The sequence below is a fragment of the Hippocampus comes genome, unplaced genomic scaffold (genome assembly GCF_001891065.2).
Source record: "Hippocampus comes isolate QL1 unplaced genomic scaffold, H_comes_QL1_v1.1 scaffold186, whole genome shotgun sequence".
In the NCBI taxonomy this organism is placed as follows: Eukaryota; Metazoa; Chordata; class Actinopteri; order Syngnathiformes; family Syngnathidae; genus Hippocampus; species Hippocampus comes.
Genome location: NW_017806236.1, coordinates 1,553,743 through 1,579,915, shown reverse-complemented (window position 1 = coordinate 1,579,915; position 26,173 = coordinate 1,553,743). Strand labels below are relative to the sequence as shown.

The following is a 26,173-nucleotide window of genomic DNA, read 5'->3' as shown; positions in this document are numbered from 1 at the left end:
TAACGCTCCATGGCCTCTACCCTGAAAAAAGGCTTTTTTTTTTTTTTTTTTTAACCCGCCCCAAGCAACACTCCGTCCTTCCCACGTGCAGAATCCAAAAGGGAATCGTATAAATAGCATCCGCACAGGTATACATTATTGAAGTATATGCAGTGAAGAAAAGTCTATTTCAGTCTGGCTTCATCACCAAATCCAATAAATGAAATGGTGAGAGAAGAGCTGTGAGCAGGAGGATACCATTAAGATAACACAAGGAACTATGTGACCGGTGAGGGGTATTGTGGGAAAGGGGGTCTTACCCACTAATAATGGGCAAAGGTGTTTTCTTTTTTTTCTTTTTAAATAACATCTTATTCTCACACACAGACACACAAATTAGCAAAGGTGTCAAACTTGAGTCCCTCAGGCCTGGTGCTGCCGTCCACATGATTGTACAACCTTGTTAACAAATTTAGAATTGCATCACGGAGAAAGGTGATGTCAGCGCAGTATGAAAATAATTTACAAATTTGACTTTCAGTGACATTCCAATAGTCTCGTACTCCATTTTCAGCCAAAACTGAAGTTGTTGGACATTGTGAAAAAAAACGTTGAAGCTTTTGCTGTTAGATTGTGAATGTCCTTAAATGTGGTCGTGTTTAAACCAGTGGTTCTCAAAGATTTTAGACCAAGTACCACCCAGAAAAAAAACACAAAGTGAAGTTTTCACTTCGATGTAAAAAAACTTCTTATTTCAGTGAGCACAAAAATGTAAATAAAAATTTCACCGAAACAAATGTTTAAAAACAAAGACAAGTGTACTGATATTAAAAGTTAAATGCAACCGAACTGTACCAAGTGAATGATTCTTTTTGGCACACCACTACAGGCGGCCGATACCACACTTTTGACAATCACTGGTATAAACAAAAAGCCAATTTTGTTCTCTTGCTGTCCCCTAATGTCTGAACTTCACACCAAAAGACATACAATGTATAAAACTTTTTACACCCGTACCGATACATTTAAAGCCCCCCCCCACCCCCAACTAATACTCGCTGTGTGTAAAATATAATTATTGCTTTGTTTCCATCCAGTGGCATCTTCAATTATGTTGAAGTGAGGTGAGGAGTTTCATTTAGTCAGGCCATAGCATTGCCTGAAAAAAAAGGGCAGCCAAAAATTAGTTCATGGGGTCACAGTCAAGGGACGGTGTGTGCAAATTTTTCCTACAAACCTGTCCAAATATTTTTTGTCCATCCAGCATTACGTGATAGAGAGAAAAGAAATCGACTGGGGGGAAAAATGTACGAGATAATTTTTATGATCATGATTTCAACAATTCATTGGCATTTAAAAACAACTAGTCAGTGCGTTCAGCTACTGCAGTACATATACATAACAGTGTACAGTACTTCCATTAGTTTTTTTTCCAGCTGCAACTTCATCCGCAGTCGATCACTACATTGTAGTTGAGCCAAAAGACATTGGGCTTGCGCCCCCTGTCGGCTTCAGGCCCGCAGTGCAACAAGTCAGGTCAAAGTGCCGAGTTTCCCAATGTGAACCAAGTCTCCTTGTTGAGCAGCTCCTCGTCCAGTTTGATGTTGGCGGCAGCGACAAACGTCTTCTTGCTCTTCACGCTCACCTCCAGCACCATCCCATAAAGCAGGGGGACATTAGACCACTCCAGCTGTGAACGTCACAAAACATTTGGGGACAAGTCAAGTCGAACAGCTCTGCATGTCAAATTGGAATTTTGGAAAACTTTAACCGTATATTTTATCCACCGTTCTTCTGCCATCCAACAACATCCTGTTTTTATATGTAGTTATTGTATTTAATGTACAGTGATAATGTACATTTCCCTTTGTAAAACACAATATTGTTACAATTTAACGTATAAGAAATAAAATCATTGTACCAGTTCGTTGAATGTGGGGCTGTCATTATTCCGCACCACTTTAGTCTTCCTCTTGGACTTCCGCTGGGGATCCGGTCTCAGACACGTGATCACGTAGGCGTCAGGGTTGGAGCCATTGGGCATCTTCTGTAGAAAGGAAAAAAAAATAAAGGCTTTTAAATTCATAAGAAAGAACATGCGATGTTTTTCCTTCCGTGTGGCAAGCTCACAATGTTCTTGAGGTGTTTTACCAAGACTGAGAGCTTACAGCCCTCGTAAGAAATGCACAGCTGGATTTGAGGACAAGCTTCTGGAATGGGAAATCACAAGTTGACACTTCACGACACCCAGTTCGTCATACTAGATGCTTAATGAGGTACACAAGCACAACTGGGTGAGAGCCACTTCAAGAGCTGCATTAAAGATTCTGAAGACAATATTGTCCAAGTTTGATTTCTGATATTTTGTCTCTAAGTAAGGTGACAGAAATGTATTAAAAGAAAAAAAACACCCCATTATGATGCAAGCTAGAATTGACAGTTAAAGTTTATCAAACTTCTGATGGAGCTCTTGCATTCAGGCTTACTCAATTTTACTCAATTGTGTTGGCGTACCGAATGCTGTGGCTGATGAGTGGATATTGACCTTTTACCACATTTTCTTTCACCACTTTGGGCCCATCCAAGAACAAGCTGCACACAAATTCATTCTGAAGAGCAGATATAGGCATATGAGTTAAAGCTAAAAAAAAAAAACAAAAAAACAAAAACGACAAAACGAAATTGGACATTATCAAGCAAACATACTCCCTTGCAAGGTCCCTCAAAAAGCTGTTTGAGGTATTTATTCAGTTGAGACATTTTCCTATTGGGGTTGAATGACATCATATACCAGGACGGGAACCTGGAAACGAAAAGAAGACAACGTGCTAGGATACAGGGAGAGTGCGATGGACGCTTGTCTGTGGACTCACTGAGGTATCGCAGATTCGATGAAATGTTTCTGCAGTTGCTTATGGATCAGCTCAAAGTTCTCAAATGTCATTTCGTTGTACCAATAGCCATCGTCAATGGTCAATCTCAGGTCGTAGATCTGACAATTAAAAAGGAGCAATAAATTAAAAAAAAAAAGCCCGACTGATTGGCTTTTGGATACTTTCTCAACACTGACACGAGGCAGAGGTGACAAAAGCCAGTGTTGTTCGTGCATTATGATTTTTCAGTTTTAAGTTGGACACAATAATAATAATAATAACAATAATAATAATAATAATGACAATTAAACTTGGTCTCACTGCAACTTTGTCCTTGATGCTAAAGTCCTGGATGACGGCGTCTTGAATGTTGGTGCTCGGAGCAGGAACGCCATCACGGATGGGCGCCGCTGCTTTCTTCCCTTGGGCCATGCTGTGTGTCAGGAAGTTTAGCTTAACCGTGACAGAACCCATGCTCTCCTTGATCTTCCTGAACAAAAGACACAATGGCACATGCTGATCGACCGCATACACTTGACACGTCACCACACCACTGACTGTTGGCAACCCGTTGCAACCGTCAAGCAATAATGTGACCTCTGTCATTAATGAGCATAAGTTGTTTAGCAGACACTCAGCAGCGAAATCTACACACATACGGTGAACACTCTCCGTAACTTCCATGAACAACACAGGCTAAATTCAGCTTCCCAGACTTAAAACGATTTGAGAGTCGTTGAAAATGCATCACTTCAACATGCTTTCTTGACACCAATTATCACTTTCCCTTACATTCACTAAATGGCCTATTTTAAAACTTTTCATATATAGGGCGCACCACATTAAAAGAAGCTACAATAGTGACTGTGGTGATGATATGCATCCACTAGATGGAGTTACGCTAAAGGGAATACAATACAATACAGCTTTATTTATAGAGCTCCATCTGTAACAAAGCGCTTTACAGACCATTTTAAAATACTATGTCCAAGAAATCAGAATATTGATCCGTATATAAGGTGTATCAGATGAGAAGGCACTCTTGGCTTTTGAGAAAATTGAATGATTTTAAGTGTGCCTTATAGTGCGGGAAATACAGTTCTATAAAATGGATGGAGGGTTCCATTAAATTCTATTTTATCTAATTAAATTATATCAAGTGTAAAAGGGCTGCATTGCATAGAGCGCCATTCATCCTTCAAGGTACTCAATCAGAAAAAGGTTGGCTTATGCTATCAGTGAATGAACAGAACTGGCTCGTCCAAAGGCACTCAACACAAAATTGTGAGGATGGCTCAGTACATTTATTTGTTGTTAGCAATTTATTTTAAGGATATATGACTTATGAGTGTGTTTTAAGTTACTTTGTAAAGTAGGATGTGGCTTCCAGGTCAGTGTTGTGCGGTCTGAGGTTTCTCTGGACGTACTGCAGATCATGATAGTCCTTCAGTTCGGGCATTCCTGCGTTGGTCATCTGGGGACAATGCAAACACATACACCAAAAAAAAATAATAATGGGATTCAAATGTAGTTTATTACATCTGCCAAAAGCATATAATAGTCATCAAATCGAATTTTAAAAGTCAATAGTTTGGGCGTTATCTTCTTCTGTTGTGTGCAACTTGGCCACTGAGGGGCAGTGTAACACAGTCATGAAGAGAAAATGTTTGGCCTTACGAGCTCCAGCAGGCTGAGTATGAGGCCAGATCGGTGTCTGATGATGTTGTAAGCTTCACAGCAGAGTTCCACAAAGCGATGCAAGCGCTGAGGCTTCTGCCCACCGCCTGTGATGAAATGCTGCATCTCCGACGTAAAGATGAACGGTGATCGGTCCCTGCGTTGTTCCAAAAAAAAAAAGGATGGGAAAGGTTGTTCCAGCATTTTTAATTTCTTCCCAAGTGACCGTTTCAAACATTGAATTGCCTTTTTAAGTTTGCGATCTTCTGCGCATTGCCCATGATCTTGCCAAAGTCAATGTGGAACATGTGCCCGCTGTGCTTTAACATGATGTTGTCGTTGTGGCGGTCGCAGATCCCCAGGATGAAGGTGGCCACGCACCAACCTGCACATGAGTGAATGAAGTTCATCACAGCCTGAAAACAAGTGGGAAAAAAAAAAGGAGCGGAGGTTAACAATTAGTCCCGGAGGACGACTTTTATCAGGAATTTGGGATGTCTGCTGACCTTTTCGTAGTCATCCTTGGTTTTATTCCACATGTGGAACCACTTCTCCAGGGTGTCCTGTCGAAGGGTGCCACCGAGACCCCACTCCTGCTGAATCTTCCCTAGCGTCACCGCCTCAGGAACCACTTCTATGAGGCCTGTCAGCCGGCATATATGAACAAATAATAAAACACGAGTGGCACGGATGCAATCCTAATCTGAAAGGTACTATTTTTTTCAGCAGTGTTCAAAAAAAATTACAGTGACTCATGATGATACTTTAATGTTTGTTATTTCTATAGAGTATAAAAAATATTTAAGGCGGTAACATTTCATTTTTGGCCACGCTGCATCATGAATTAAAAGTGAAGCTTCATTCAAATCTTGCTAGCAGCTTCGAGTGAGTTGAATTGAGTTCGCTGCCACAATACAACACATCTATGTCAAGTCATCATTCACAAATTAAAGCAAAAGCGTCAAGTGGATTATGCGGAATCAAATAATTTCCCTGCAACACACCTGACTGACACTAACGTGCTGAGGCACAGGATTTGGAAACGACAATATTGGAAATCCTATCTGAAGAAATGTATTGATTTGATCAAGTCACCCTGAGTTGCGCCAGTAGAGAGACATCTGTAGGTGACCATTCGCAAGTCCAGCCCTTCTTGGAGCCACACTCTGTCCATCATACGAACCATCTGCAGTACTAGCATGTCTTGGCGCAGGCTATCTCCTGTCTGAAGAGAGCACGTCCAAATGAATGATGGGAAAAAAAAAAACTTCAGCTCACAGTTCTCCTTAATGGGTCACAACGACAGAGCCAACAAGTATCAATCAATAAATAAATCTACTTTATGACCAACCTTGCATATCACAGTGATGTTCTTAGCCAATGGGTCAGTGCAAATGAAGGACACCCCCAGAGGAGAGGTATTGGAGTTGTAAAACTTACAGGCCTGGAAAAAAAAAAAGATCACATTGTAAACATTCGTCCATAGATGTGTGGTTTGGATTGTGATGATGCTGTGGGGCATTTACATCCAGGTCCACCCCCTTGATGTGGACCGCAACATCCAGAGGGAGGCGGCAGCTTCCCCCATCACTGAAGAACTTCTCAATCTTCGTCTTTTCTTTGTTTAGAACGGTCTGCAAGATAAACAACACGCTGATAAACAATATTTGACTTGCTGCTGAGTCCGAGCCTGCGAATGAGTTTAAAAGACCTTCCGTCGCGTCTTCTCCGACGTCCGGACCTTTTCTGCCACCTGCACGAGTGCCAACAGCAAGCGGGTCTCTCGATCCAGCTCTTCCCGCAGTGCTCGACCGCAGCAGAAACGCAGGGCCGCGTGCACTTTACTGTACCAGCTCTGGTAGTGCGGCTCTGTGCAAGCATCCTCCAGCAGCCTGGCCACATAAGCAGAAATGGCCAGTAACACTGAAATTCATTTGTAGCGCGTGTGTGGATGGACTGTGGGGGGTGTTGGTGTCACACAAAGGCACACGATCGGGGGCGCACGATCGGGGGTGCAAGTCCATCACGCCGACTACATCATCCGCAAGGGGAGATCCTACCTGCCAACGTCATGTATGGGAATCAGCGAGTCTATTTCTGTTTACGCAATGTCAAACACAGCGGACTCGGGCGCACTGCGCTCAGAACACCCTGATTTTGATGCAAATGAGGGACGATGCGATGGTGTGCTGGAAAAGACGACTTCCCAAACACACCGTTGAGCCCAATTCTACCGGTGTAAAGTCAAGCAAAACTGCAAAGCAAAGAAAACTCATGCGCACAGTTAGATTGCGCTTTGCGCTCGACTTGTGATCAGCATGAATATAGGACCCAAAGTTTTTCGTAAGTTAACAACTTTTCTTGAAATAGATATATTGTCTTTCATATCAATTCATGGTTCATTTGCCTTTATTTTATCTTAAGCCTAACATTCACGTTAAAAAAAAAAAAAAAAAAAGAATAGACAGCTGCAGCAATTGATCAGTAGGGCTTTCAAAGGTGCGTTTAAGGTTTCAAAATTGATGCGATTTTTTTACAGCTGTCCCAAAATATATACGAAAAATTCAGCTCTCGGGATTTGTGACATCAGGTTTTTAAAGCAGACAAGGATTCAAAGGAGAGCTCGGCTTCCACGCAGGGTCTTGATTTTTAACAGTGTTGAGAAAATTGAGAAATTTAAATTCGAATGTAAGAATGGATGACCTCTGGTTTAAAAACACATTTTCAAAATTGGGTTTAAAAGGTGAGTTTAGCTTCCAAGCTGTGTGTGCATTTTTCACAGTGGCTGTAAAATTTTGTCAAGCTTGACATTGTTCCAGCAGAGAACTTGTTTGTTAAAAAATACACAGGAAGAGGTCTTTGAAAAAAAAAAGATTAAATCACTATTGCAAAATGGAGTAGGAAATTACGATTCAATTATTTTTCAAAATCGTTCAGCCCAAGTATATTTTAATAATATTTCTTACTTCCACTTCTTATTCTCTTACTATCCCTGATGCCTGCCACTGCCCAGCTGCATTTTTACATGACCTAATTTGACAGTGTGTATGTATTGTGTGTTTATAATTACTATTGTGTTGACAAGTTTTATTTTCGTCAACTTTAAGGGGATAAAAACACACATTCATGGTTGAGTTTGGTTACTCACCAGAAGAGTTGATGGGCAATCCGAATGTTTTTTATAGATCTCTCCAACAACAGCATGACTAGAGCTCCATCTAGCTCCCATTCGCTCTTCAGAGCCTGCACAACAAGATGATGATGATGATGATAAGATCAGAAAACCTTTATTTGTCTCGCAATGGAGAAATTCCCAATTTACAGCAGCAATAATGATGATGATGAACTAAATAGCGGTGAAGTAGGGAATGATGAGGTGTGCTTGCTTCAGTGCTAACCTGGACCAACTGCGGCAAAAACAGCTCCAGCTCATCATCGGGTATTTGTACAAAATACTGCACAGCGGTCTCACGCACTGTCTGGTCCGGAAAACTGAACAAAAGAAGCACAATTTTCTTTTTCTTCAATGAAGTAAATTAGCAATGCGGAATCATGGCAGGGATGAGAGCTGCTGCCTACTTATCGGTGAGCAGGAAGAGGGCTTCCTCGGGAAGGTGGATGGCCCAGCGGTCCACAACTGTGTAGATCTCTGTCAGGTCCTCGGACTGCCACTTGGGGGCGCCACCTAACACCAGGTGGAGGAAGGTGCTTGCTTTGTCACAGCTGTGACGTTTACTCCACAGGAAGCTCTTCTCATTTTCTGAAAGACTGGACGCAGAAAGAAATGAGTTGACGAATGAGTTTCAATCTCTGTGACACGGGCGCCCCACTCACATTTAGCCATGCGGGATGGAGAACGTAAAATCATTCATTATCATCAATGCATTTGAAATTCTGCAATGTATTTGAAAGACGCATCTGATCTCACGCGGAAACTTTTTTTTTTTTTCAACTCACAAGCAAAGGCAGAGCTTCCTGGATACTTGTGACATTTTCTTTTCCAGATCTTCACAAGGCGCAGAGAATATGAAGGACCCGGGGAGCGCGACAGGCCTCTGATATGTCCAGGTGACCTCATCTGGAAAGTCAACCTGCATGGAAGAGATGATGAGTGATGCTGTTGATTTTGTTTGTTTTTGCTACCGGAGGGCACCAGAGTTTTTTGGAGACTCCCCACCTGCATGATGACCCCCACTGTTTGTCGGTGGCTGTCAAAAAGGGCCGGGGAGGGGGGAGAAGACAGCATGGCCAACATGGACAAACTGAGCAGGATGGTCCCTCTGGCCAGGGTTCTACACAAAGTTTAGTAAACATTCGCTTTGTTGCGTAGTGGAAAATGTAGGGAACTGTTCCTTGAAGAAAAAAATGCGATATAGTATCTGTGTGATGTGTTGAAGATGCCCCAGTACCTGTTGCTGTAAAGAGGTAGGACAGCCCATGCCAGCAGCTCGGGGCTCTTTCCTCGCTTTGAGCACATCAGCTGGAAGGTCAGCATGCTCTCGTAGGGCAACTGCTTTACTGGGACAGGAAACGCCATCCTGACAACCAAACACACAACCGTGACTATTTGTGCTTGCATTTGCAGTATGTTTGGAGTCAGTTACATTAATCAAAGAGTTACATTCGGGTAGTCAGGGGCTCCCTTAAAACTGCCTAATACCTAAAATCTCTTCTTTTTTTTTAAACGTGAGAAAGTTTTTCCCTACGATGTTTATTTCAATAATTTTATTCCTAATAGCCATTCAAGGACCCTACAGCAGACAGTTATGTTGCATACATGTAAATCAAATTACTTTTGAGTTTGTCTCTTTGTTGCAATGAAAACACACACACACACACACACACACACACACACACACACACACACACACACACACACACACACACACACACACACACACAGTATATACAAACAATAAAACAATGTATTAATAACAAGGAGAGTTGAAAGCACATCTAATAAATCTATATCTAAAAGGGTCATTCAATAAATAAGGTGAATTTTTTTGGTATTAGGACTGGTAATACAGTACAGATAGAATCTTACTTTTTCCTTTTTTGAATCTTACTTTTTCCTTTTTTTCAACGTAGTCTCCCGACACTGTCACACACTTTACCCATCTGTGCACAAGCTTCCATATTCCCTCAACGTAAAAACCTTTAGACTGATGTCTCAGCCAGTCGCTCACAACACTTTTGACTTGATCGTCACTTAAAGGCTCCATTGTACCGGACTGTCAAACCAAAGTGGAAAGTGAACTCACATGCGGTTGCAACGTATTTTCTTCTCAAATGATAAAGTAGTGCTGATGTTTTCAGAAACCACGGCTGAGCAAATCTGAGTTTCCCCATAGGTCAGCTCACAGGAAATAGAAAAGCAGTCGAATCTAGAAAAAAAAACAACAACAATGAATAAGGATCGTGTTTTTAGTGTGGTGTTGTGCTCATTGCACAGCTAATGTCATACGTTGCCAGCCAGCTGGGTTGCAGTTTGTAGAGCGCGGCCACGTTGAACCGTAAGAGTTCACCGTTATCTTCCACATCACGAGTCTGAGGTTTGCTGGCGATGTCCAGAGTTCTGAAGTTGGACAGGAAGTTTGCAAAGAAGCTCTGCATGACTTTCAGCAGGGACTCGTGCAGCACCCGCATGGCTGCAAGATACACAACGATTATCAGTGGCAGTCATCCTCTTGATATGAATTTAGAGCAGACATAAGGCAAAAATGTGACTAGTTTTGAATGACAGCTTAATGATAAAAGGTTTAGTCAAGGAATACTGTACACAAATATGTTTTTTACATAGTGCATGCAATTATATCCATGTATTTTAGGGTTGTTGCAAACAAAGCTTTTTGGAAGCGATTATCTGAATGATTAATCCATCCATGTAGTCACATAAAAATATCAAACTTTCATTTTGACCATTCATTCATTCATTCATTCATTCATTTTCCTATCTGCTTTATCCTCACAAGGGTCGGGGGGGGGGCACACCCTGAACTGGTTGCCAGCCAATCGCAGGACACACATAGACGAACAACCATCCACGCTCACACTCACACAAAGGGACAACTTAAGAGTGTTCCTTTCATGCGCCATGTATGTTTTTGGAATGTGGGAGGAAACCGGAGTACCCGGAGAAAATCCATCCAAGCACGGGGAGAATGTGCCAACTCCACACAGGAAGGGCGGAGCCAGAAACAAACCGTTAACATATAGTGTGTGTGTGTGTGTGTGTGTGTGTGTGTGTGTGTGTGTGTGTGTGTAAAAGACATCTACTCACCACTCTCGCATTCTGACATTTCCTCATAGCTCTGCAACAAGAGGCGAGGACACATATAATACATGCATCAGAGTCATGGAAAATGAAAGACATGATGTGGAAAAATACAAACATCCAGCAGATTGTGATTTAAAAAAAAATGAGGCTGCGTGACATGGACGTGCCCCCTTACTAGAGGTATGGGGTTGACTCTGTTGAGCCGGCCAATGGCATCCTCCAGCTCCTCGCCTGAGAGGCCGCACAGGAGATCGGTAATGGTGCGAACGTGGGTCACCATGACGTTGACGTTCATCCCCGACTGTACACATTGAGACATTTTGCAGCGCTTGATTCACATCTATTTTTACACGTGAACAGTGAGCTGTCTCGACTCACTTTATTTCTCATCAGCATGGCCTCCTCCCTGCTGTAGCTTAAGAGCACATTCTGCAGACTCAACCTGAGAAATGCAAACACACATGTACGAACACATCTTCTTTTTTCAATTTTTCCTGTAAACACACACAGCTTGTGACCCGGTGAGATGTCATCATGAGAGTAGTATTGGATGCCGAGCAAAGCCCGGTAAAGGGAGTGACTGCTCGGTATCTTACTTGCAAGCGTTGAAGACGCAGACGGGTCTCACCAGCTCGTAGACATGACCCGAAGGTTTGTCGTCCCCTTCCTCAAGGGGAAAAAAAAAAAAACAGTTATATTATGAATTGATTCCCATTAATCTTTGGTTAAGTATACAATATCTGTTCTGGTTCATCCTAAAGATGAACATTAAAATATTACTTAAAACCTTGTCCATATTATGAATATTTTTAAATCATTATTGTGACAGTTCTGCATTGGAACATTTTTTTAAACAATTTTTATGATGTATGGGGAAAAAATAATAGAGATGAACAAATGATATGAATTCAATTAATTGTTCATCCCAACACATTACCATGTAATAGATCAGAGTGTTTTTTTCTCCATCTGTCCTGCAAATGCCAGCAGCCAGTATGTGATTTGTATACAGAACAAAGTTAAAAAAAAAAAAAAAAAAAGAATCAAAGCAGGTAGTGTTTTCACAGCCACACCAACCCTGATAATCAGTTTGCAGGGCAGGCCTCATTGTTGGTCAATGGTTAACCTTTGAGACAGTGGGTGGTGACTCACATCCCTGGCCAGACTGTGTCTTAGGCTGCTGGAGTGGAGCAGTCGGAGGGGAAGGTCCATGTTGAACTTGCAGTGTGTTTGAACGACCTCGTGCACACCCAGCAGCTCGTCACTGTTGACGGTGCGGCGCCGATGTGTCAGTATAAAGTGGAGGAAATAAGAAGTTTGCCCAATGTAACGACTTACTTGTGGAGATACTCCTCCGAGTTGCACAACTTCAGAACATAATGGCCGGAGGATTTGCGAGCGAACTCGAACAGCTGGAAGATCTCATCGATGAAACTTTGCACTGTCCTGTTCACTGTACAAATGACAAAAATTCAACTCCACATATGCTGGTGTACTCACAAAAAGTGACGGATTTATTTTTGCCTTTTGTAAGAGAGTGTGCGCGTGTGTGTGTGTGTGTGTGTGTGTGTGTGTGTGTGTGTGTGTGTGTGTGTGTGTGTGTGTGGCATCTTGACTGATGGACAATACTGTACCTGTGGTTGGGATTGGAAGCTGGTGACTTTTATTTTCGATCGCCACGTTGACAGTCAGCTCGACCTGCTGCAGCAGCGCGGGATGGACGCGTGACACTCGAGCACATACCGCACCTGTGTTGTGAGCCACTTGCGTGTGCTTGTAGCGCGACAGCAGCCTGTCAAATCGAAACCCAGACACACAAAACAAAGACATTCTTTTCACCTGACTCAGATTTTATTTGGGAAATTACTGCAGATTATCAGGTTCAAAAAGGCCGACCATTAAACTTGCTACTTTAGCAATGGTATAATACACGACTAAATAGACCTTCACCAAAAGACCCTAAAGATCCTTTAAAGTGAATTCAGAGATTTGTTTCTAACGACCTGACACGTTTTAAGATAATTTCCGGAAATGTGCCCTTTAAAATCTATAACAGCACCTTTGTTTGGTTTTCTGGCGCATAGTGATGTGCAGTTAGCTAGATTTGCTCAGGCGACACCCTTTATAAATGCTTTGGGTAATCTACGGACACGCCTACTTTAGAGTGCCTCATTGTGGGTGTGTGCAAGATGTGGTGAGAAAGGCAGAAGCTTTAAATGGATAGATTTATCTATAATATTTTATCTTATTTTTCTGGATTAAACATGTACTTATGTCGAAGTAGCATCCTTTTTTCAGGTCATAGTAGAAGTGATTAATAGACAAATTATGAACAACAAATAAAACAACAAAGCCAGTGCTGGCACAAGACTTTTTTATGCAGTATTTTATGCCTTGTATATCAGGCGACATCTTACCTGGATGTGGCCTGACAGAATGCAGCCATCACTGTTGTGCTGCCTTCTGGAGCGTCTGTCAGTTTGATGAGCCATTTATCCTAATGTGAACGACAATCGTTTAGGCCTTCATGTTGTCAATTTTAAATCCTGGTCAAGGCAGAAAAACACTATCGGTTACTCACCAGGTCATCTATTTGTGTGTTGGACCGAACCAATTTGTGGACAGGGACAGTCAGATCACAGGAGAACCTGGTTCTGTTGTGGCCGAGGGGCGCGTGCTTCCTGGGGGGTACAGGTGGGGAAATGTAGTCTTGTCCACTTGGAGCCTTTGCACTCGGGACCGGTGGGGCGGCACGACGGGGTCGGAGAGCCACATATCCCTCTTGCTGAGCACCTTGGGGACGTCCTCGGCCTTGAGCCTGGGATTCAGGCCGAGATTTCGGAAGAGGCGGGGGTATGACTCTTGGTACTTGATAACTTTCAGCATTAACATTGATCTCCTCGTAAACATGAGACGAAAATTCAGTTTCTGTCCCAGATGCGGAGAAGTCACGTTTTGCGTTTTGTCTGTGGAGCAGTCTAGGTGCTGGTATAGGGGGTGGTCCTGGTTGCGGTCCAGCAGGATCCATCACATTGTAACCCGAGTGCGTCTTGATGGCGCAGTATGTCAGGTCACAGTGGGGCACGCTGCATAAAATGACATGAAAAATTATTACACGTCCTTTCGGTGACTGTTTTAGTGTCGCTCTATCTCTGTTACAACATGCTGATGATAAATTGTGATGTGAAAAGATGAGCAGCAAGCTGAGGAGGACTACTTGAATATAGATTCGAATTGAACCAGGAAAAGTGTTGGGTGATTCCTGGATCCAACATGTTGTGCCATTCAGCTCTATGTTAGCAAACAGAAAGTTATGCTGAAACTACAGAAGCATTGAACAGTTGGACACGAGTATTTAGAAGTCAAATTAAGTTCATTTGTATAGTTTGTAATGCATTTTAGGTTTATCCTAAAATTCAACCTAAGGGCTGAATATCCCTAACTTTTTGAGTGTCACCAAAGCTTAAGGGTTGAGTCTAATCATTAACAGCTTTTCAAATCTTAACAGGAAATGCTGCACTGCTCCACAATTTCTCGGGACCTCTAAGGTTCACAAGCCAAAACATGATAATCTTACTGAAAAACACAGGAGTCACAACATTGGGCCATTTGCTTCAAAGGAGGACGTTTACTTCAACTCCCAAATGTAATTAAAATATCTCCACACATTTATGATATTTATCAGCAGGTTAAAAAAAATCATCCAAATGCTCCCTTATTGCAAATAAAATGAAAGTAGACCGAGTTGCTCGTGACCTACCATCAGAGGTATTGTTTGTGGTCCCATGTTTCTTGTTAATTCAAGCCATCATGCTCAGCGGGTTAGACCTGAACACTTGCGGTGACACTCATGTGTTTACTCCTCCCACTGGATGCACTTTCCTTTTCTTCGCTCACTTGGTCTACAACACCGATGACACGCTCTCTGCTGGAGGAAACACATTATCACAGAGATGTGAAGTTCAAATTGAAGTTTTATACTGAAAGATGTTCATTTATTACCTTTTTCACTTATTGGCTGGGAGAAGAAGATACAATGTTTTGACTGCCTTATTGGGAGAATTCAGTTGTCTCATGATTAAAGCAAAATAAACAAGTACAATAATGTATTGAATTAATCATAAAAATCTAGCCTTGGAGTTAGGAGGGGTATCAGTCCGTCAAACCTAGGCCAAAACTTCAGCCAAAACTGTGACCCAGAAGTGGGGACAATCCGGGAAGATAAAAAAAAGTCCAAATTAAACTTATCCTGTGTCTTTTCGCACTGATTCTTGACACTATTCTGTTGGTCTACTTAGTTTGCTTGCTATGATTTCCAAATTTCAGTCGCTAAGCGTTTTTGAGGGTCAAAATTACAACACAAATAATGAACACACAAAATTAGGTAAGGTTTAAGTCAGGGGTGATTATTCACGAACCTTTTTGAAACTGACATCTACTTCTGCAGTTTGACACAGACTTATGAAATAACAAATTTGCTCCACTTCAATTAAAATGAATGATATTCAGTTTTGTGAAGACACTGATCTTGATGTGTGTTAATATGACACGTTACTCGTATGACTCTCTGCCAGAGTTTACATTTTCAAGTGACCACTTCTATGACATTCAGAGAAAATCACATTACTGGCGAACCTGGTTTAAACCTTCAAAATGTCTAATTATTTGGTTAAACAAAAAAGAAAGTCAGCAATTATAAGGCCTCAGTCGATTAAAAAAAAAGCTCAGAAAAGCTCAGAAATAACAACCTGTAAAAACTTCCAAATACTAGGCTATCCATGATTCCATACAAGGGTACTCGCAAGCTAGCTCGCTAGCTAGCTAGGTTTGCAAACGACCGCATCTCTACAAGTCTCCTTCTTGTTTTAATAGAATAAAATAACAGTCATCATTCCTGTGGGTGTGAACAGACAGAATAAAGTGAATATTTCAGGATACTGACAATATTAGCATTTTCGTCTCAGGATGAAATTAAAAAGCTGTGTGGCATGAGGAAGGACTTCCTCGATCTGTCAGTGCTATATTTGTGATAGTGTCGATCACATGACAGTATTTATAATGACAGTAATAATAATAAGAAGAAGTAAATTTATGTTATTATTATCATTTTGGGGGGCCCGGTGATCCAGTGGTTCGCGCGTCGACCTCACAGTGCAGCGGTACCGAGTTCAATTCCAGCTCCGGACTCCCTGTGTGGAGTTTGCATGTTCTCCCCGGGCCTGGGTGGGTTTTCTGCGGGTACTCCAGTTTCCTCCAACATTCCAAATACATGCAAATACAGGCAGGCTCGTTAAACACTCTAAATTGCCCCTAGATGTGAGTGTGAGCGTGGATGGTTGTTCGTCTGTGTGTGCCCTGCGATTGGCTGGCAACCGGTTCAGGGTGTCCCCCGCCTACTGCCCAAACACAGCTGGGATAGGCTCCAGCACCCCCCGCGATCGGAAAATGGATGGATAGTATCATTTGGGATAACGATGTCCAAAGGACCGCATGTTGGAAACCTGTGCTGGGAAAACAAGCTCGATTCCGTTTATTTTAAATAGTCGTCCGATTCAAGTTTGATGGGAAGGGAAATTGAAACGATCACTAAAAGTGGAAAAAATCCTGCACTGGCACACGCCAGAACTTCCTTTGTGTGTGTAAATAAACAAATCAGGTGGCTGCTTGATCCCACTCCCTCCCCAGGAATGTAATTAAACAGGTTTAAAGTTAATGCAATGTTTTGACATGACAATACCGCTCTGCACTCCATAGTGATCCAGCATTGTTTTCATTCAACTCTCCAATACATGCACGATGTTGCTCACCTCTGCTTTTTTTGTTATGATGTATGTTATCCAGCTTGCCAGTGATAATGAAAGTTTTTTTTTTTCTTTTCAGGGGTGTGTACCAAACTGATAGCCCTTTGCATGACTAATAAAGGTTTTCTTATCTTATGAATCAGTTCCCAATAAGTAGCTCTCAGCTCTCATCAAGGTCGGTGACCCTGCCCTGATACACTACAGTGGCACAGAAGCGACAGGCGCACCGCTGAATGTGTCACAAAGGTGCCATGTGAGGCCGCCCGGGAAGAAAGTGAGCAGATCAAAATGTATTACAACCAAAGTGCTCCTCACGTTTCATCTGAAAATGCTGATAGAGGATTTGTTGGCTACTATGCTCTTGTCCCTTTCGTCCTCCTCACACTGCTCGTGAGTGTGGCAGCCTTGGTAAGAAGGCTTCGACATTTCGTCTTCTCTTTGTCAGTCACATGACTTCAGCAGTGCTGTGCTCCCCCTCAGGTTGTGTTTATCAAGAAGAGAATGAGGTAAGACTTTTTTTTAAAATTCAAGATCCGCATTTGTTTTTTCTTTTTACGAGTTTGAATTTTTATTTCTCATTCTGTGGGTTGTTGTGTTAGATTAGATGAGCTGCGCCACCAGCTGATTCCTGTGTACAGCTACGACCCTGCAGAGGAAGATCACCGCTGGGTGGATGGTCAGCTGGAGATTGACGAAGAGTCGAAAGTATGGACACAATCTCACAAAGGGCAACATAATGTATTCACAACATTGGGGCCACTTGCATCAAATGAGATTTAATATAAAAGCTGCGTCAAAAATTCTGCCTTTACAATGAACTTATTACAGTTAATAGAAAAAAAACATGTTTTAAACTACATAATATAACTTTAGGGACATTATGATCCATCTGACAGTGTCAATGAAACCTAATTATCTTTGAAAGACAGAATTTAATGAGACAGCTTTTTTATGGATGTTGGGCAAGTGTACTTAATGAAGTCGTCTGAATACATGAGCTCATGTAAAATATTTTTCTCTTACAGGAACCACTGTACAAGGAAGGACAACTTCATTTACTGTAAATTGAGGCGATTGAGTCTGAAATACATAAATGATACTTCATAACATCAATAATAAATAATGTGTTATTAAAACCAAAGGCAAAAGGTCAAATGTGTCAACTGTTGGATTGCTTCAACATCACACCTCTGAATCAATCAGGCAATATGGACAGGCTGATTGGGACTAGTGATGAAAATAACAGATTAGTTGATTAAAAACATGTTTACAGCACAATCTTAGCCATTTATTCAATATACAATTTTAATATGTATATAGTGGTCCCTCGTTTATTGCGGGTGTAACGTTCCAAAAATAACCTGCGATCGGCGAAATCTGTGAAGTACCAAACTTTTATTTATTTATTTTTACATACTGTTTTAAAGCATGTCTGGGTTGACGACGATTTCTGTGTCCCAGCATGAACAAGGTCAAGAATGAATACTTGGATTGAATAATTTGGCTGTGAACGAACTCACCATTCACCATGAATTTTCAAATCAGGTTTATCCTCCCAAGGGTCAGGGGCGTGCTGGAACCGATCCCAGCTGAAGGCGGGGTACACCCTGAACTGGTTGGCAGCCAATCGCAGGGCACACATAGACAAACAACTATTGGCTCTCACAGTCACACTCAGAAACAATATAGAGTGTTCAATTAACCTAGGCTACATGTTTTTCGAATGTGGGAGGAAACCAGAGTACCCACGCAGGCCCGGGGAGAACATGCAAACTCCACACAGGGAAGGCCAAAGCTGGGATTGAACCTTGCACCTCTGCACTGTGAAGCGCACATGCTAACCAGTCGCACACCGTGCCGCCAACATACCATTAATATGAAAAATTAATTAAAAAATAATATTCATCATAATTTTTTAGGATGGAGGTTTATTTCAGTATGACATGAGTCACATGACAAATGGTCTTCTAGATGAAAAGGCTCAGGTGAAAACGGATCTGGTGTTCCATTACCTTTGGTCATCTAATGCATTTTCAGGAACTTACACTAGATGGCGACATTAGCACATGATATGAATGCCCGACTTGAAACGGTCAACCGGTCCCGAAAAAAAAACCAAATCAACTTTGCTCATACATTTATGTTTTATTGAATATTTAAAATTAAGTTTTTTTTTTGTTTTTTTACTAATTTGTATTTTTTCATTCATTCATTCTTTCATTCATCTAACAGCATTTGTTGATTTCTTTTTTTTTCAATTTGTGAATCATAATTAAAAGAATTAAACAAATACATACATGCACACATGCTAATTGTTATTTGATCATCAAAATAAACACTTACCTATTTGACCTACTTCGTCCACAAATGATCTGGCACGTGTCTGAAAGCTGTGAAACACACCTGTCGCTACTTGGCGATCAATCACAAGGTGTATAATCTTCGAAGGCTGCATGCCTTCATCATCGTCACCATCATCATCAGCAGCAGCAGCAGGAGGAGCAGTTGCAGCATTTTCATCGAGGACCTCTGATGCTAAAATGGCAGCGCAAAGAAAGCAGAGGTAATCCACAAATGAAAAGTGATCGAATGTGAACGATCTAGTCCGCTATATTAAAGGGCAAAAAGAAACCAAATTCATCGTCTAGCAATCAGAGAGAAGGGAATGAGTGAATGATTCTGTTCACTCACTCACTCACTCCCAACTCCCCAATAAGCTTAATGGGGATTTTTTATGAAGTGTAAATATAATGGTAACTATTCAAATAAAACTGCTCTTTTGTTGGTCGATTCATTGTTGAGACATTAAGTTAAATTTGTCTAAATGCTGGGCATTTCAACTCTTCAACGGTAGGTAAATGTCAGATTTCTGTCTTGCGTGACAGCCATCTGATTTACTGTATATCCATGTGTTGAATCAAACAGGCATTTGCAAATAACTGCTTTAAACATTGTTCCTTTTTTTTCTGACATCCATTTTCTATATTTTCAATTAAAAATGTTTTTTTAATCAAGGGGTGGAAATGAAATGTTTTAATCAACTGATTAAAATGTTCAAATCATGAGTTGCAGCTGTGCTTTTGATCATTTCTCATTAACTGCAAATAAAGCTTCAGAATGAATGACAATAAATGTGGGAGTTATGTTAATATGAAAAACTAGTACTCGAACATGCCTACAAATGTACTCCAGAGAGAAGGTGATCACTTCTGCATGGTCTCTTATTTTAATTTTTGTGATTCCAACCACAGTGCTTTTTTTTTTTTTTTTTTTTTTTTCTTCTTCCTGCAGCCTGACTCTGATTTGCATCATGATGGCCGCAGCGCTTCTCCTCCCAGCCTTGGTCCACCCGACTAGCCTCCTGTGTCACTTCTGCCCCCTGCAGCCCAAAGAGTTCCCCTGCACCAACCTCACCACGGAGTGCATGCCGGGCCAGCGCTGCGCCACCTCCAGGGCCTACTACGGCGTCGTCCACGTGCTGTCCGCCCAGGGCTGTGTGGACGCCCGGTTGTGCGGCAACCGCCTGTCCGTCTCTCACATGGGGGTGGAGTACCGACTGAGGCACAGCTGCTGCTGTAAGGACAAGTGCAACATGACGCCCACGTCCCAAGACGTACTGAAGATGCTGCTGGGCGTTTTGACAGAAAAGGGGGAGAACGCCACTCGCGCTCTGAGGGAGAAGCTCTGGGGGTCTTGTGGAGATGACCCCGGTAGCCCTGAACCTTCGGTCTCTGTGTTGTAAATGTGTTTGCGGTGTGTGTGTGTGTGACTGAAGGAGAGGCCTGGTAGCCATGGGCGCTCACCTGTTTTATTGCATCATCATGAAGTGATTGTTTAGCAGGAATCACAATCATGTGTATTGCTCCAGAGAGAAAAAAAAAGGTGGATTTGTCAACCCTCCTCCTGGATTAGAAAACTAATAAAAGCCTCTTGAACCTTCCGCTTTGTTGTTAATGGTGTCAATCAATATGAGATGTCTATAAAGTCTTTTGACAATTTAACATATCTTGGTTGTCTATACATATATATTTTTTCCAAGCGTAATGGAATTATGGTTTTCCTCAGGACTGTAACCAATCCATGTAAATGTTGAATCGTCCATTACTGCAAATACTGTAGTCAATAAATTGATGGACTGGATTTGCTGTCACAGGCCATAAAATGATGTGGTAGGCCAGATCTGGGCCATGAGTTTGAAACCTGTAATTTAAATTAAATGGCATCACTGCCAGTCATTTTAAGTCACAATATGGAAAAAAAAACAGTAATGTGTTTGGGGAAAAAAAATGTTAGATTCCGTCATCCAGGTCATGGGAATTGACAAAGGTTGAATTGATGCAACAAGAAGACAGATTTTTATGGGGGGGGTGGGATCTGTGAAAACATCCAAATATAACGTGGGCAACTTTGTTATGAGAATAATGACACTGATCACAAAAAAAGAAGTGCCAATAATTCAAACGAGTAGATTTAAGTTGGCTCTGAAAAAATGGTTATCCCTCCTCGTTTTGACACCGACATAAATTTCTTGTGCCAGGCACAGTGCACAAATTGTCTTCTGTCCTAATCCTGTTTTGCCGAGTTTGGATATTGGATATTCTTTCCAAAAAAATGGCAGCCTGTATGAGAGGTTTATTTAACAGAACCTGTTAAATCAACTGTGTACCTGATAAACTTTAATACTGGGCAGTCAATCTAATTTTTGTCACTGGCCACATCATAGCTATGGTTTCCCTTACAGGGCCTTTCATTATGTGACTGTCAAATAATATTAGATATACTATACACAGCTAATCTAGCAATTGATTGTTCAATATATGATGAACAAATCAAGTTTGAAGTGAGAAGACCAAATATGGTGGTCCCCCAATAAGTCTCCAACAATCATTCATTTGAACCACAGACAACTAGAGTGGGCTAACTTCATTTCTCTCACTTTGCAAGAGTTATTCTGCATTTAGCTGCCAGGAAATGTTTAGTGATAGAGTGGTCAAAGTCCAAACATCATTTTAACTAACAACTGCACCCAAGCTAGAAAAAAAATGTAATGAAGGCCTGCCTATATGTCAAAATTAAAACTACCAGGTTTCTCTGTTCTTTTCTTCAACTCAACATGACAAAATGGGGTTCGCCCACCCTAGTTCTCAATGGCTCAATTTACATTTACATGAAAACAAAACACTCGCAATATCTGTTAAATTTGAAGGACATTGCAATTTTATACATATCTTCTGCCAAATGAAAAAGAACAATCTCATCTGGCCTTGAGTTTGACACTTGTACTCTAATGCAATATCATTAAAACTTTGAGTACGTACAACATATCTAATTGACGTACCTCACCAATTGCTTTATCACTTTTTTTTTAATTGGAAAGAAACTTCAATTCAAGCAGGTGTGGGTGAAAGTGAAGGTGTGGCCTCTGTACGAAGATGATGCAGTGCAGCCAGGCCTGACCGGGACGAGCTTTGCGAGGCTTTGCTTTCCCAACTCAAGTTCCACATCGAAGGCGGCCACCATGTAAGTTTTGATTTGATGTGTATGGCTGTACGTATGCAATGATGAAATCACTGTGCACATTAACAGGCTGAAAGCGAGACTTCTTGGGAAGCATCAACACCTGTTTGTGTGGCACATGATTAACGGACTTCATTGCTTTTACTCACGAATGCTCAAATGGATTACTTGGTCTGGTGTCATGGGATTCATTTTGAAGAAAATGTTCACACTGGACCAAGTAATAATAAGAATTTAAAACATTTAACATGTTAAGGTAAGGTTAAGTCATTTGAGTTGTCTGCCACACAGTTTTGAGCTTTGGTATTTAAAACCTAGGTCTGGACTTCTTGTGTGGTGTTTGTATTTTCTTCTTGTTTGTATTTTCATGCTCTGCTTGTGGGAGGATTATTTTATGTGCACTCATGCATGCTAAAGTCATTGAGAGTGTGTGTGTGTGTGTGTGTGTGTGTGTGTGTGTTATAGGCCAATGATAGTTCGGAGGGGCTCATAATGAGAACAATGGCTATAGAAAATGAATAGATAAATGGCCACTACGCATTGCTGATACTACAAATCCCATAATGCACCACACTCACTAAAACGAGGGCAGGTGTCCTTTGTAGTCGATTCCTGCAGTGTCACTTGTGTGTAATTTATTTCAATACAGTACATGAAAAACCGGAAAGTACAGATTTCCTTAAGTTTGTTCATGACTTTATTCTACGGAGGGCCACTTTGGTTTGGTCTTAAACTTGACAATAACGAAAAAAAAATCCGATGACAACTGATAGCCACACACTCGGCGATTGAGCCTCCCACACATACCAACTCAGTACAATGGAAAAACCGCGACCCCTGGTGGTATTATTGTGACACTCTACTGTTTTTTTTTTTTTTTTGGTTTTGTTTTTTTTTTAACTACAAACAACTCTATGTGATTGTAAGGGGAAGAAGTAAATCGATCGTTGTAGCTACAAAGAGAGGAATCACGGTACGAAATAAGCCAAGAGTGTGGGGCTTTTGTCAATGATCGCCCAATTCACTGACTGCACTCGTACATATCAGTGACAGCGACACTCCACACATCATTGGCCGTGGGACTTGAAGTGTTCACTTTTCGAGTGTAATGTAGAAATCCATCGATTCATTTTTTTTCAGGCATGTCCTCGTTAGATTTGCAGGTGAGCTGGAGTCTGTCCATACATGCCTTTGAGGCCAGCCAATCGCACATTCTAACATTCACACGTATGGACAATTTGGAGTATTGAAGTTGAAGGTGTAGGAAATAAACGAACATTGGTATGTTTGTGTCTTTAAAAAAAGCATTCAAGTTGGAGAAATTAAGTTAATCTTATCTCATAAAATAATTTAAAAATAACTAAAGAAAATTCCATAATGTAACTGAAAAAAAATGCTGCTTTGTGAAAACCTCATCTGGTTTTGTTGCAGGGCGAGCATGCGGCAATTCCTGCATGTCACTGCGTTCTTTGTCTTCCACTTGGTGCCCTATACGCTGTGCGGCAACCTGCGCTGCCTCTACAGGCCCATCTTGGAGAAGGAGTACGAGTTTCAGCCCATCGTGACCGAGTGCCCCCGGGGTGAGGTGTGCTATAAAGCGGAGGGTCGCTACGGCAATTACAGCGCCCTGTCCGCAAGCGGCTGCATGCCGAGGAGGGTCTGCGGCCTGCAGCACGATCTCTCCTACCAAGGAGTTGTCTACACAATGAGCTATTCTTGCTGTGACCGGCCGTATTGCAACGCGTGTGTGGGCCTCTTTGCCAACACCTTGGTCATCACCGTAACACTTGTAACTGTTGCTGGGATGGTCGGAAGGTGATGTCGGATGAACAGCAAGCGTTCAGGGTTAAGAGGGAAATTTTCAGCATGGATTTATGTGGCGGACTTTCAGACATTGAACTGTATAGTTTTAAGGTGTTTTAAAAATATTCTAACATAATTGATTTTTGAATATTAGTATTTCCAAGAAATGAAAGCTTTTAATAAACCATGACTTGTTTCACTTCATACCACGCATTCAGAAACATTCACAAATTCTGTGTTAATGGAGCAAAAATGTGTTGATCTGCCAATCTAGGGAGCTTGCGATGTCAAATGTAACAATGTTTAAAATATTCACCTTATAAAAACGACACTAAGAGATTGTAGGAATGAACACTTGACCGAGAAGCAGCAGTTAGCCGAGCTTTGTGTTTTGTTTTTTGTCAGAGACGCTTTGTATTTTTCGGCAGTTTGGATACCTTGTGGATCCGTGCTGCCTTTCAGCATTCAGGTTAGTTCTGGTACTACGACACGTCCGCCTCATGGTGCAGAAGTGATGGAGTTTGCATGTTCTCCCCCGTGCCTGCGTGGGTTTTCTCCGGGTACTCCGGTTTCCTCCTACATTCCAGAAAAAACATGCAGGGTAGGTTGATTGGGCACTCCAAATTGTCTCTAGGTGTGATTGTGAGCATGTACTGTTGTTGTTTGGCAATGTGTGCCCTGCGATTGGCTGGCGAGCAGTTCAGGGGGTACCTCGTCTACTGCCCGAAGACAGCTGAGAGGCTCCAGCATGCTTGCGACCCTCGTGAGGAGAAAGCGGTTCAGATAATGGATGGATGGATGTCTTTGGTGTGCTGTGTCGGTCCAAACGAGTTCAGCATAGATCAGATATTCTTGTGCCCCATTTAAAAGAGACGAAAGGAATGGAGTAATGCTGCCCTACTGAGTCTGTTTTTGCCATTGCAGCTTTGTTGACATCCCTCTGAGTGGACGAATTCTTTTGGCTTCGTGTTTTTCTTTGGTTCTCTTAATTCAGGAAACCTGATGGGATTTGAACATCCTTCCACCACGGGCAGCTCTTTCTGTATCAAAATAGTGATCTAAGCAGAAACTCACTTTCAGTGTTATCTAAAATTATTGACCTGCACAAACATGTTCACAGGAACTTGTACTGGAATCTTTGTAAGAAAATATCTTCCAACCAATGCAGCATTCTTACTCAATTGAGATATTTTTCTGGCTTTGCTACTTCAACTCCAATATCTCTGAAGTGGCCTGCGATGAAAACCAGTTTGACAGCCCTGCAAATGTAAGATGATTGAAATGTTTGGCAGAGGGTCAATGAAGAGGTTGAGGCAAGGTGGACAGGATGAGGTTTAGGCAGTTTTTTTATTTCCCTTTTATAAGGCTGCTGGGTCTCCCCATAATGGATATACATGTATGTACAGGAGTTTGCTCGACGGGGGGTACACTGAGGGCAGAGGGTCCATATTACACAGACTTCAAAAAACAACACGTAAATAGCCTCACCTCCAGGTATCAGGAATCAGAAGAGAGGGATGGAGCAAAAGGGGGAACAGCACAAGAGAAGAGGGGGAGAAGATGCAGTAGAACACTTGACTGGACTGGATTGCCTAATAACTTAACAACTTGAAAAATAACATACAATTCACGCACAGTGCATCTTAAATAGGTCACATGAAGAGCCATATACCATAAATATCTGTATTTTTGTGGGAGCCAACACATATAAAATGATTTTTTTTTCAATGAACACACACACACACACACACACACAAACGTTCAGTCCATCATTTTTAAAAAATGTTTCCCCCCCCCCCCCCCATCTTTCGTTCTGTCCTGTGGAATTTCCACTCTGCCCACAACGGCCCAATCCGGAAAATTGGGGAAAAGGGAAGCAGAACCCAGAGCCCCCTGCCACCTCTTAAAAGTATATGAATGAGTAGAAAACAAACAAACAAATGAACAAACACCACAGTCAATTCAGCACAAAAGAACCCACAGACACACAAGAACAGCAAGAATTATATATATATTTTTTTTACCCACTCCCACCCAACGCTTTCAAAACCGTTGGTTCCTCTTCATGGTCTGTATCATAGTGGTGGTCTTTCTCCTGACGTACAGGCTGGCACCTTGGAGACATCCTCCCCCGGCAGCTCAGTGGAATTGGGAGGCTCGTCTTCAAATTGGCTGGTCAGTTCAGCAGTGATATATTATCTCTCAATTTCACAGTGTGGTTGGAATAGGAGGATGGGGGGGGG

The 26,173-nt window shown here is 41.8% G+C and overlaps 2 protein-coding genes and 1 long non-coding RNA gene across 4 annotated transcripts; 2 read left to right on the top strand and 1 right to left on the bottom strand.

The window, feature by feature from the left end:
• Positions 1-868: 868 nt before the first annotated feature.
• pik3c2g (phosphatidylinositol-4-phosphate 3-kinase catalytic subunit type 2 gamma) lies at positions 869-14,722 on the bottom strand. 2 transcript variants are annotated; one of them, XM_019857223.1, is made up of 33 exons: positions 14,570-14,717; positions 13,391-13,895; positions 13,227-13,306; positions 12,444-12,601; positions 12,148-12,262; positions 11,962-12,073; positions 11,406-11,476; positions 11,188-11,251; positions 10,985-11,110; positions 10,813-10,843; positions 9,997-10,180; positions 9,794-9,916; positions 8,939-9,067; positions 8,707-8,821; positions 8,487-8,620; positions 8,109-8,297; positions 7,928-8,021; positions 7,678-7,772; positions 6,241-6,421; positions 6,056-6,163; positions 5,881-5,973; positions 5,625-5,754; positions 5,036-5,172; positions 4,776-4,945; positions 4,530-4,686; positions 4,217-4,326; positions 3,174-3,342; positions 2,853-2,971; positions 2,686-2,782; positions 2,525-2,588; positions 2,110-2,189; positions 1,901-2,026; positions 869-1,669 (listed from the first exon to the last, which is right to left on the bottom strand). In XM_019857223.1, the coding sequence occupies exons 2-33, from the start codon at positions 13,835-13,837 to the stop codon at positions 1,517-1,519; spliced, it is 4,161 nt and encodes a 1,386-aa protein (XP_019712782.1). In that variant the 5' UTR covers positions 13,838-13,895; positions 14,570-14,717; the 3' UTR covers positions 869-1,516. The 2 variants fall into 2 exon arrangements, with proteins under 2 accessions (XP_019712782.1, XP_019712783.1); XM_019857224.1 differs by lacking the exon at positions 869-1,669 and having other exon boundaries at positions 1,910-2,026; positions 2,476-2,588; positions 14,570-14,722.
• A 2,278-nt stretch (positions 14,723-17,000) lies between these two features.
• Positions 17,001-17,758, top strand: LOC109507631 (uncharacterized). Its single transcript, XR_002166502.1, has 3 exons — positions 17,001-17,116; positions 17,210-17,315; positions 17,636-17,758. It is a non-coding gene; the product is annotated as an uncharacterized LOC109507631 (long non-coding RNA).
• Positions 17,759-21,984: 4,226 nt separating this feature from the next.
• Positions 21,985-24,134, top strand: bncr (bouncer). Its single transcript, XM_019856945.1, has 2 exons — positions 21,985-22,130; positions 23,559-24,134. Coding segments are annotated over exons 1-2 (390 nt in total). The 5' UTR covers positions 21,985-22,128; the 3' UTR covers positions 23,947-24,134.
• The last annotated feature ends 2,039 nt before the right edge of the window (positions 24,135-26,173 follow it).